Source organism: Gadus macrocephalus, chromosome 18 (genome assembly GCF_031168955.1).
Source record: "Gadus macrocephalus chromosome 18, ASM3116895v1".
Taxonomy (NCBI): Eukaryota; Metazoa; Chordata; class Actinopteri; order Gadiformes; family Gadidae; genus Gadus; species Gadus macrocephalus.
In genome coordinates this window covers 12,439,287-12,451,534 of record NC_082399.1, presented here as the reverse complement: position 1 = coordinate 12,451,534, position 12,248 = coordinate 12,439,287, and the positions used below count along the sequence as shown (strand labels likewise).

The 12,248-nt window shown below is 44.6% G+C and overlaps 1 protein-coding gene across 1 annotated transcript; it reads right to left on the bottom strand.

Moving 5' to 3' along the window:
• Positions 1–1,615: 1,615 nt before the first annotated feature.
• On the bottom strand, positions 1,616–11,906 carry timp2a (TIMP metallopeptidase inhibitor 2a). Its single transcript, XM_060036279.1, has 5 exons — positions 11,490–11,906; positions 7,060–7,160; positions 6,451–6,559; positions 4,325–4,449; positions 1,616–3,692 (listed from the first exon to the last, which is right to left on the bottom strand). Exons 1-5 carry the CDS (start codon positions 11,617–11,619, stop codon positions 3,495–3,497), a joined length of 663 nt encoding a protein of 220 aa, XP_059892262.1. The 5' UTR covers positions 11,620–11,906; the 3' UTR covers positions 1,616–3,494.
• Positions 11,907–12,248: the final 342 nt, after the last annotated feature.

Below are 12,248 nucleotides of genomic sequence, written 5' to 3'. Positions count from 1 at the left end.
CTACCCTCCTCCCTTTTCCCCTCTCCCCTCCTCTACCCTTGTCTCCTCTCCACTCGTTCCCTCTCCTCTACCCCTCATCTCTCCTCTCCACTCGTTCCCTCTCCTCTACCCCTCATCTCTCCTCTCCACTCGTTCCCTCTCCTCTACCCCTCATCTCTCCTCTCCACTCGTTCCCTCTCCTCTACCCCTACTCTCTCCTCTCCACTCGTTCCCTCTCCTCTACCCCTCATCTCTCCTCTCCACTCGTTCCCTCTCCTCTACCCCTCATCTCTCCTCTCCACTCGTTCCCTCTCCTCTACCCCTACTCTCTCCTCTCAGTGCTCTGGCCTCATTCAGTTTGGCCTTGATCTCAATGACTCTTGAGAATTATTTGATTAGATTTTTGGTGACACAAATAAGGCTGCATTCATAATACACCTATGTCAAATATCTTCCCTCTGGAAATAGTCCATCGGTCCGATTTATTTTGTTGTATTATGAAGCATAAGAAAATATTTTTCAAGGCTCTGTATCTTCCTCCATCTGTTGGTGTGCATAATGTCTTTAGGTGATCCATCTATCTTAGCTCCACTTATCCCAAAGGTCCCGAAAACGGATCAATAAATTGGATATGGATTTCTGCAATTTGATAAATGGCTTATATTAAATATGCAACGATAGCTGATAGATCCAATAAAGCAGCAATGGTTTCTGGACCTAGACTGAACCTTGTAGTGTAGAAGCATTGTAGAACCATCACTAGGAGTATAAAGAATATGCGACTACCACTAGGGGGCCGCAATAGCACCATGTACAATGTAAATGACGATTGTTAGAAGATAAGTAATATGGTCTTGGAAAATAGCAAGAGCGCAGTCTGCGGCTCCTACCACTAGGGGGTGGTAAAAACTCCTAAAGATTTTCTTTTTTTTTTACATGGGCCCCCATCTGCCTTGGGCCCCCCCCACAACTGTCCAATTTACACCCGCAGTCCGACGGCCCTGTGAACTCTGCTGTGGAATGAAAAGGAATATAATCAACACAATGGACACAGAGGGTGGATATTGTCGTTTTGTTTGGGATGACAAACCAACTTAGTTTAGCCATCATGTGTCCACATTTCTGAAATACTTTCCCCATTGCCTCGATCACCGCAATTCTTTAAGTATGGTGTTGGTGTTTGGTCGGCCACACTCAACCAACACAAAACCTCTGGATATGTCCAGTCCCCTACAGCCATGTCACACACAGACCATGTGTATGACCGTCATCCAAAGGGTATAGTAAACTTAAGGTTGTGATGAATCAGACTGATAAATGTATTTGTAGTATTTACTGACAAATTGTTGACTCTTTTAAGACTTTTTTGTAAAACATAATGAAGCTCTTACTCAGCTTGGTGTGTTTGACAATGTAAAAAATACAAAGTAATAGGTATTTTGAGGAATGTTTGCTCCTGGTTGAAGAATATGTATCAATTATCATATGTGAGAGTCAATGCTCTTTAAGAATAATAATATGTTGCTAAAGTGCTCACTTTCATTCTTCTAGTAGGACTGACATTGAAGTTATCAGTTCCCATCTCTTGGGAGACAAACTCCAGTCACCAGAGACATAAAACCAGCCGGGGCCCATCTTCTTTCAAACATTTGTTTTTTATTTGATAATACTGAATATTTATGTCCTTCGCCTGGACTAACACAAAGCACAAAACACATGCACAGTCCGCTACTGACACAAGTTATCCAACTTTTTTGACCTTCTCGACTCTTGCGTGTACTGCGACGTACCGCTCCTACTCTCACGTTACTCCAGCGCAAGATCCTCTTCTTCAGTCTCAACGACAGCTAGATACGCACGAATCCTGACAGATAGAACACTGAAGGAATAGAAAATGAGAAGTTTACATGTTTTTTAAATTATGCCCCTAATACTCCATCGTACTCATGGTTTATGTCGCCTGGTGTAGAAGACAGCACTGTAAACTCGATTTGGCTAACTTGCTTTCTAGAGCTGCTATGAAGCTTGGTATCATTACATTGAAGAAACTGGATAAAACAAGCGTTAAAGCCTTGTGCCAACATTGAGCATGTTCCGACATATTAATATCGCCCCACAAGATTAGGTCAGCAAATCTTAAAAAAAAATTGTAGTTGGCTTTTACAGAGTTTACAGGTAATACAAAGACATTGAATAACATCTCAACTCCCTTATCCCTTATATACCATAACCTTCCAACTGCTGCCATTTTGTTTTACAGAAAGTGGTACCTTTGTCTTCCTCTTTTCATGACAAATCATAATAGAACAAGCGAGCAATAAATGGGTAGTTATGGGTCAAAAGCTGTGCCCGAGGTCCATCTCAGGAATAACAAAAATGGCCTGCAAGTGCGCAGGCTTCGTCATTACTGGAACTCATCCTCAAACAAAGTGCAATTATAGTTCTAACGCAGTAGATATTAATGATCAACTAATAAAAGTATATGCATAGGCACTGTACAGCTACATAATAAAGATGTGGGCGGGGAGGGAGGGTGGAGAGAAATATAAACGTGAAGGAAGATACAGGGTGGTAAGGATCAATGTGCATTATAAGTTGTGGTGGTTACACGTTGTACTTCGTTAAGACTCTTGTAGAGGCTGGATTCTTGTGCAGAACGGTCTAGTGACCGAATGAGGAACACTATTATTAACCAAATGCTAGTGTTCCTCCTTTCCAATGCAATACAAGGTTCACCTCTAGCACACGGCCCAACCTGCAGTGTGGTGTGGTAGTGTTCAGTTGGGCCCAACCGGTTCTAAAAAATATAAGAATGTGAGAAGCAGTTGATACGATTTGGACTTGACAAGCAATATGGAGGACAATCATAAAAAAAGGCAACTTGGAATTTGGCTTTGGAATACAACTGGAGAATGAGGTAATTTAAAGTAAATACACAACAAGTCACAAATGATCTTCCATAGCTCAGATATTTATAATGGGGGGGGGGGGGGGGGCGAGAGCAAAGTTAAGAGCTTCGTGGGGCAGGAAGTGCTCTGTCTCTCTAAGAATTAATAACCTCCTGACGCCAGCCTCAGAAGGAATTACATCATCACTTGACCAATCCATGTCATATGAAGCCATATGTGTGTTGCCATGTCTGAGAATAACATCCAATTCCCTTGTCTAAACCTTAGAGAACCAGAGAGGTGAGTTGAACAAGGAGATCTTTGTTCTTCTAAAAACCCATTGGATAGCGATGGAGTGAAGGGATTTCTACGCTCATAATGTTGACAAAAATGACTAGGATCCACATAAACAAAGGAAACTAGATACCAGAAGTTGTTCTCAGAACGACAACTCATTTTAGTGACAACTACACTTTAAGGTTGCCTTTATAAAATTCACTGCCTGTTTTATCAATAACCTTAACATTTCTGATGGAATCATTAAACACATATATATTCTTCTTTTTTTCTTAGTTTTCTTTTGTTTGAATTCAGTTGGTGCAGTGGGCCGACGGACAGGTCATACGACTAGGGGTCCTCAGCGTCCAGGAACTCCTTCTTGGGGGGGGCAATGCCCCGGTACCAGGAGCAGGAGCTGTCGGCCCTCCGGACGCAGGCGTAGTGGTTGGCCTGGCGACCGTACACCTGCTTCTCGATGATCAGGTCCGTCCACAGACACTCCTCCGGAGCAGAGATCTCACAGGGTAGCGTGGGGCAGCGAACGATCTATACACACACACACACACACACACACACACACACACACACACACACACACACACACACACACACACACACACACACACACACACACACACACACACACACACACACACACACACACACACACACTTAAAGGACAGCCAAACATCCACTATAAACGCCCTTTGAACTCGGTTTTATCAAGGTAGGATATGTGTGCCAGAGCATGCTTAATCAGCAGTCTACTGGATGCATCCTGAGAAGGGTTGCATGCAATGCGTGCACTTAACCTGCAGAAGAGACATCTAATTGCAACCAACGTACCCACCAAGTGGGGTTGGGGTTTGGTTCTGATGCATTCATCAATGCTGGTCATGAACGCATTGGTCCAGTCGAGGGTTAATTCGTTGAACATTAACAGACTTGGTGGTAAAGCGTTTTTTAGTCAAAATACTGTGTTTATATTTGTGGTTCCATTTATATGCGCTCTTTCGACTGAAATGTTACGCTCCAACGAATACAGATTGGTTATTTCATTTGATCATCATCAGGACCTAGCCAATATTCCTGCTTCAGACTTGTCCCTCAGGTCAAGGCATGGTTTTACGCCGTCATGTCTGCAGTGCAAACCTTTCCTCTGCACACTCTGCACCTACCTTGCACTCGCAGCCCATCTGGTAGCGCTGAGTCAGGCTCTTCTTCTGGGTGGGACTCATGTTGTCCCACAGCATGATGTAGTCACACAGGGTCACATGCATGCGTCCGCCGCTCTCGGCCTTGCCTGCACAGGAGCCAGACAGATGGGGATAAAAGATAAAACCACCAAAACACAAAGGATTCAAAAACACACAAAGATTACTACTGCATGGTATCTGAAGGGTTCTGGAGGCAGAATGTCTATGGTTGGAACACACCGTCTGGTTAGATAAGGACAGACATGACGCCAAGGGAAACTACTTTATCGCCTAAAGTGAAGGACAAATAGTCCTGACATTTAATAAAATAAATAAAAGATTGGTAAATCTCAAACTGATTGAGCACAGGTGAAACGAGGGTTATTGGAAAGGCTTTTTGTTTTCGTCAGTCATCATTTCTTAAAAATTAAAGCTAAAAACAAGGAAAAAAAAAATCAGCTGGTCTTAATCCGAACCAGATGGCCAGCCACCGCAGATGCAAAACCGGCATTTAGCGCCCACCACACACTTCTGCTTTTGTCAAATCTTGTACCTGCTTGTGATGAAGGCTAGCATACCGGTTGGCGCCCTCCCCTCACCTACTGCCTTACACAACCATCCCTTCCCGTCTGCAGAGCAACCCTCAACACGTTGGAAGCCTTATCTCCCGCCAGTCTAGAAACAAAGTCTGTACCCGCTTGTATCCTTTACTGAAACCCTTCGTATGCCTCACTGCTAGAAACATTGTTGTTTTTTATTGCAACGCTCCCGACTTGTGGACTGGCTTTGTGGTCGTTTTGCGCTCGCCTATGGCTCCAACGTCCTAAATCATCAACAAAACCGTGGTTCCCAGAGAGAGGAAATGCTGGCTTCAGCAGTTCCTCTCTCTTACAACTCTGTAATTAGGGGCGAGTGTTTGCGGGTCCAGTGTTGCCTCGCGATGAGGAAACCAGAGCAGCCATGAGATCATGCTCCTGTGCACTTCTCTATCCCCTCCCTTCACGTCTTGCTAGGTCTATTTATTTCATGTCTATGTGTGTTTAACCGTCACCACTGAAGCTGGGAGTGCTTCTAGTCTTGCAGGGAGTAAGGGCAGGTAAATATTTGAGTGTTGTAGATTAGATCCTGTTAACTGAACTCATTAAGGTTCTCGCTTTGACAATATATAAACACCTTAATCACAGAATAAATAGCATATATTCATACAGCCTCTTGGAACGCCCAGTGTGCTACAAGAGAGTCGTATCGTGGTATGCACTTCATGGTCTTTTCGAATGTCATTTAGTTGACTGTTTTGAACCAAAGCAAAACATCCGTTAGGGCAACCCCTGGCGTACACATCCTCCCTCTAGAGGAACGTACACATTCACTCCCGTCTCCAGAGGGCTTAGGTAGCAGCATATCATTACCCATAATAACATAAACAGCTGATCCTCGACCTCGCCAAATGTCCTGTCTAGAGACCTTCCGTCTGCCCACCAGTCTCCACCTGCACCTGCCTGTCTGTGTGTCTGTCTGTCTGTCTGTCTGCCTGTGTGTCTGTCTGTCTGTCTGTCTGTCTGTCTGTCTGTCTGTCTGTCTGTCTGTCTGTCTGTGTGTCTGTGTGTCTGTCTGTGTGTCTGTCTAGTTTTCGAGATATATTTTGATGCAGAGTTCTTGTCCGCATCTTTTTTTGTTCCTTGCTTTCCCATCTGAATATCTTTGTTCCAAGATATTGAGGTTTCTTGCTCCAGAATTATGTATATTCCGAAGACAACAATCTAACCGTTGTTGTTATTCAGCGACAACAATGGATGGTCTAGTGATTAAGGGTGGGGGTTTGACTCCCAGGTGTAGTTCTGGGCCAAGTACCCCTTTGGAAAAGTGTTTCCAGCCATAAGTAGCAGACCACCCATGTTCATAGAGAATTACCACTGTTTAACTCAACTTCATACATTGGTCCAAAAAAAACAACACAAAAATGTTACTGAACAGTTACTGAAACCCAAACAGAAAGGTTTTCAACTGAAATAGTATTTTGGTGTTTCCGCACCCTTTAATGACCTGCATCTAAATACATGCCTAAATAGCAAGTAGCACATTGAAGGGATTGTACAATAAACACTGACCTGAGATCAGGTACTCCTTCTTTCCGCTGGTATCCAGGGTAACGCCACAGACTGCAGACACCGGCGCGGTGAGAACAGCCTCGATGTCCCGGCTGGGCCCTTTGAACATCTAACCACAAAGCAACACCACTGGGTCAGGTCAGAGTCATGTCCTCTGGGTTTAACTATTTCTGGGGGGCTCCAGTTCGAATGAATAGACAGGGACGGAATCGGCAGGGAATTCACGATTCCGGTCATTTTGCGATAATATATAACAAGTGATTCTATCATGCGTTAAAGCTATTGGTGAAACATTGTATTTCTACAGGTCCAGGTCTTATATATGAAAGCAGGTGAACAGAACATCTATGCATATCAACTATAGGAGAATACGGGGTATATTATATATATATATATATATATATATATATATATATATATATATATATATATATATATATATACCCTGTATTCTCCTGGGGTATCTCTGTAGGACGGTATCGTTTCCATTACATCTACGTTGCTGGAGATTTGAGTCCACATAATGATACTAGAGGTATCACTGAAATAAAGAATCCAGATTCTGCCATCACATAGAAGTTTCCCCAAAGTGAGAGGCGCCCTTCTGACCTTGATCTGCTTGATGTCATACTGGATCCGTTTGATGGGGTTTCCGTAAATGTCGTTGCCAGCGTCCAGCTCCTGTTCGCCCACCACCTTGGCCCGGATCACTGCCAGGAGCGGAACAAAACAGACCGCGTCAGACCATGTGCTGGTTATCCCAGACTAGACAAGTGTACACGCAAACACATACACACATAATAAAGTCAGAAACACAGATGTGAAAAAGGGGAAATAGGAGTGCAAGACTGCATAAACTCTGCCACCCTGCTACAAAAAGACTTCAGTGACAGAACATTTTGTTGGCGCTATTAAAGACTTAAACCACATGAAGGCCTATAAAGTCTGGTTAGTGACCCAGTTTGATCAGAGCCATATTGAAGTTCAAGTAAAACGGTCCAATTCACGTTAACATTATCAAGAAAGAAACTGCCGTTTAAGGCTTTGAACTCCTCTTTGGCTCGGCTCAATAGGGAAACTGCAAATGGACCACAAAACCTGTTTTAAAATAAGGATTATATAGCTGTCTAGTTTCATACAAACATACATATATATATATTACATATTATAGATTTAACGTCCTCCGGGAATAACAGCCCCGGAAGAGAGAAAATTATGTCGCAATAGAAAGCATAACCATATGTGGATCATGCTAAATCCTGAACTGGTCTTGCACACCAGGAAAAAAAAACGAATACAGTACTACGTTGGAACAAAATCCAAAGCAAATAGCTCTAAAAAGGAGGTCTACGAAATAAACTGGATTGCAAGTACTAATGCTTTGGTATTGTCGAAATCCATCGAAATCCAAGTAACTAGTTTCATGCGTGTGTGCGCTCCATCTATGCGTATGGAAGCTTATGTTCAGAATAAATAAAAAGGTGTCATCCATAAAACATCCTGGAGCGACACACATATCCGCGAATGCACAGGGTGGACTGCTGTGGCGCTCACACCCATTGGGCGGGATCATCGCTTGGAGCAAACACAAATATGGTGGCGCTCACAGCTCATCAAGTCAACAATGGCTCACAATGCTGCTCCTTCACACCCCTCGGCCAAAGCACCCACACCACCAGATCCTCTGTGTTCTTTGCATACGTCACCGCTCAGACCCGATAGCTTGGTCACACCACCCAAAAGAGCCTCTTGATTAGCTTGTGCTAGTGAGATTCTTTACTAAACAGGCCTCACGCGGTTCAACAAGTGCCACTCAAACCTCGTTCCCTAAACGTCCGCAATGTTCCCTTTCATCTTGAGGCCTCTGTGAACACGCAGGAACAGCCAGGGTCCACGTACATAAACACAGTATACCTGGCTGCTGCGTGCTGCGTGTGTTCTCACTGCTGCATTCCATTCAGTTTTTCCGCTCTCACTTCCTGACCTCATTCTGAGCCTCCAGCTAATGAGCAGCAGTTAGCAGGACGGAATACAGAGGCAGAGGGCTCTGCTGCCCGCTGCCGTTGTGGAAGATGACCCCTTGTTTACCTCGGTGTGCGCATTGCAGGCAGGTCTGCTCCCTGGTGTGGCCCCATGCAACACTGGGACAGACTACTCCTTTGTAACCCCAAACCCTTTTGTCGGATGGAAGCTGCAGACCACATGATGTACAGTGGAAATTTCAAAACAGACCTCGGCCTATAACTAGGCTACTACAGTACTAAGAGACCTGTTGAGTGAGAGATTGGCATTAATACTAACCCCCCCCCCCCCCATTTACACAAACCACCAGCTGACCCACATTATAAGTACCCCCCAGTGCCATGTTTAATGGATTAAACATGTGCACAAGTAGCACCGCGTAATATTTTCCATCCCACCCCCCCCCACCCCTGTGGTTATCAGAAAAAAGCGAGGCCCCTTGCTGGGAGCTGGTCTTTTTTTTTTAATGTTTGGTTCACTTTGCTTTGAGGGTTGCTTAACCCGCCAATCACAGGTGTCGTCACTTCAAGGAGTTCAGGATTGATATCCCACAGGGTTGTGGTTACCTGATTGCAGGATTATAGACGGGGTAAACTTGGGTCTTACTTCTGTCATGTGACAAGGTCTGCAATGTCCTGCGGAGGAGCTCACATTGATTTGATGCCAAATTGTATCGTTCATATTTAGTTGACAATACAACATGGTACTGTGCTAACCAGGGAGGAAAGACCCAATGTGTCTTCCAAACATGGACAGAATATAAAGTTCACCATCACGTTTCTGCTGGTGTTTCTAGCAGACATGTCCTTATTCTGCTCCGACATGGAAACAAAAGGCTACATCAAGCGTATCACCTTTATTAGGATTTCATTGATTGGGACCGTGACACTACACAAGTATGTGTCATTTCACAGAGAGAAAACTTAATTTAAGTGTGAAACCCATTTTATTGTAGAAATGCTTCAGTTTGCAAGGCATCAATTGAATACATGTTATTATAAACAAGACTCCATTGAGCATTTTTCCCTTAGGAAGTAAATTTTTGTTTATGGGCAGCCCCGGGTAAACAAAACAGTTCCACAGAACTCCTCAGTGCCAAGTCAGGTGCCCAGTGGACCACGTTCCCAGGAAGGGAAGCTGACTATGAAGTTCCTCCAATTAGACTAAGGAGGAGGACAGTCTGGCCTGGCCGCCAGGCAAAAATGGAAGTTCCCCTCTGCGGCCAGCGGATTGAGAGAACAACAGACCGCCCGTGCGCACACCAATCACTCTGTACTCGTCGCTGGAACACCACAACCCGCATCCTTCAGCACGCACATGATTAATACATATGTTTGTCAATAGCGCCGGTGTTCATTGGTATTCATGTTGGGCAGCAGACACAACCACAAAGCAGGTTTTCATCACCTTAGTCACCTTTGTTTTTACCGTTCACATCTTTGCGGCATGGCCTATGCCATCCTCCTCCTAGTCGACTGGGGTTAACGTATAGCGCTTACCAAGGCCAGGCAACAGAGGACTAGGCAATGGCTTTAAAAGAACCACAGATCTGCCTCAAAGTGTTAACGAAAGGCACACAAACCCCTCTGACACATCATACGCTCTCGGCTTGCCAGCGCCGAGACTGAGTCACAGTCATTGGTCAATAATGAAGAGGAACAACGTTATTTTTAACCTGTTTGTGGGTGTGCATGAAATGCATCATCAGGCGGGCTACGTGGAGAGTGTGAGATGGAAGGTATGAGGGCCCCAGACTAACAAGGAGCGTCTCCGAAAGAGAATTATTCCTTGGAATCATTTTCTTGGTGAATACTGTGCATATTTGAGACGGCAGTGATTTTTTTATTGTGCCATTTCCTCCAGAGCATGCCCTGGCCAGATGTGCCGCCAGATGGCTTCAGACCGTCCACGGTGATGCGAGAGCCAATCCAAGCGCTCCGAATGCTGCCCAAGCAATGGGCAGGGAGGTGGGGGTGCTTGCGTGTTATCTGTGTACATGTGTAAATGAGGTGTGAACTAACAGGCTACCAGTGCAGCAACTTTGATGTTGCTTATTGAAAGTCCCCACTGTGAGGGTGTGTGTGTGCGTGATTGTCCTGGGGAAAAGTCTGGAAACCCCCAGCAACATTCCTACAATTCCTGTCCTGCACCACTCCTCAAAGAAAAGATCGAGAGAAGAGAGGGACTTGGGGAGGAGGAAGAAGCGATGGAAAGGCAGGGAGCTGGTGGCTTGACTCCGTGGTTAAGGAGTTGTCATTACATTCCTCTCAGTACGCAGATTGACTCTCCTCTTTGTATCCCTCTCTTGTCACCCAGGCTGGTCCCCCCCCGCCCTCCTCCCCATACAGTTTTGCGGGCCGTCTCTGCCACGTTGTCCTGGGGGCTACTGGAAACGCGTCCAGTCTTCAATAAATACCAAAAGGGCCTTGGTAAACATGCATAGTTCCCTTTAAAGAGGGCCTTGTTGTCTTGTGTAATCACAACAATAGAATAACAAATTAAAGACTGCGATCTAGGTCCGACTAACCCATTCAATATATCATATCCGAGAAGGTCATCCGTATTGTGACAAAACCAAAACGTTGTTCCAAGGGGCCACAAACGGAGCTTGGGATAAGAGTTGAATGAGTCTATGCGCAATTGTGTGCGCGGCGCGCGCAGTTGTAAATCATTGTGGCAAATCAGAGAGAACAGACAATATCTTTTTTTATTTCTTTTGTTTTTAATAATAAACGTCTCAAGTTCAAAATATAGGTAATCTAAGGATCAACACGACTTCCATGAGTTTATCATTGTGCCATTTTATTTGAATGCCATGTAATGACTCCCCAAACTGTTATGGGACATATGGCCTTGTGCAGCAACACCCTTCCCAACCAAACCAAACCAGTGATTGGCGGAATAGTGAGTGAGAATAAATTAATTAGAAAATGCCGAAAAACATCAAATCACACGGGTCAATGCGATAGCGACTATGTAAACAACAGTTAATGCTGCTGCGCACTAGCGTTACTTACCCACATCCGCGTTGCAGAACGCCTGTTGCGGATGCACGGGGGCACAGCTGCACGCCTCTGTTAGCTCCTCTGCCCGCCACAGGATCAACACAGCCAGCGTGCAAACCAAGCCGTTCATTGAAAACGGCATTTTTTTAGTGGGGTCTCTTTGTCACTATATGTGGCGCAGAACGTTGAAGCAAGATCCAATGAGAGCCCTGTTGCAAAAGACCTACCGATGTCAACACTCACGGCGGGCTGTGCTCACGATCTCCCCTAATGGATTGGCTAAATACTTCAGCTAGTTTGAATACTGTGAGCACAAAAATAAACAGTACAAGTTACCGCAGCCTGTTGTCAACGTTCGCACGTATATGGTTTCCAGCCTGTCTAGTGGGACTGTTTTTGTTAGGGGATCAAGGCGTTTTTATAAAGCTGCCCTCACGACTCCGCCCCCTTCGGTAACAATATGTCCAGCTGTGGGCGCTCGCGCTATTGGCTGGTTCTGTTCAGGCACTAGGCAAGGCCAGTGGATCTTAAAGACTGACTTCTATGCTGCATATATTTTTCTTGTTTTATTATGCAACCATCAAAGGCAGAGGGTATTAATGTTATTTAAATCTATAGCCTATATCTATAGAGATTTCTTTCTCCATCTCTATCAAGAGTTCTACATCTATAGATATATAAAAATCTCATTCTGCTTTACATTATTTTGTAGTAAACTCTGTCTACTCTATGGAGGGCCTTCTATTCAAATGTATAAAAGACCACGAAAGA

Bases quoted from the DNA above. Each gene is read 5' to 3' on its own strand.
- timp2a (XM_060036279.1), bottom strand. From the start codon at position 11,619: ATGCCGTTTTCAATGAACGGCTTGGTTTGCACGCTGGCTGTGTTGATC. The intron at 7,161-11,489 runs GTAAGTAACGCT...CGCTCCTGGCAG, and splicing joins GTTCTGCAACGCGGATGTGG to TGATCCGGGCCAAGGTGGTG. The intron at 3,693-4,324 runs GTAGGTGCAGAG...GTGTGTGTATAG, and splicing joins AGATGGGCTGCGAGTGCAAG to ATCGTTCGCTGCCCCACGCT.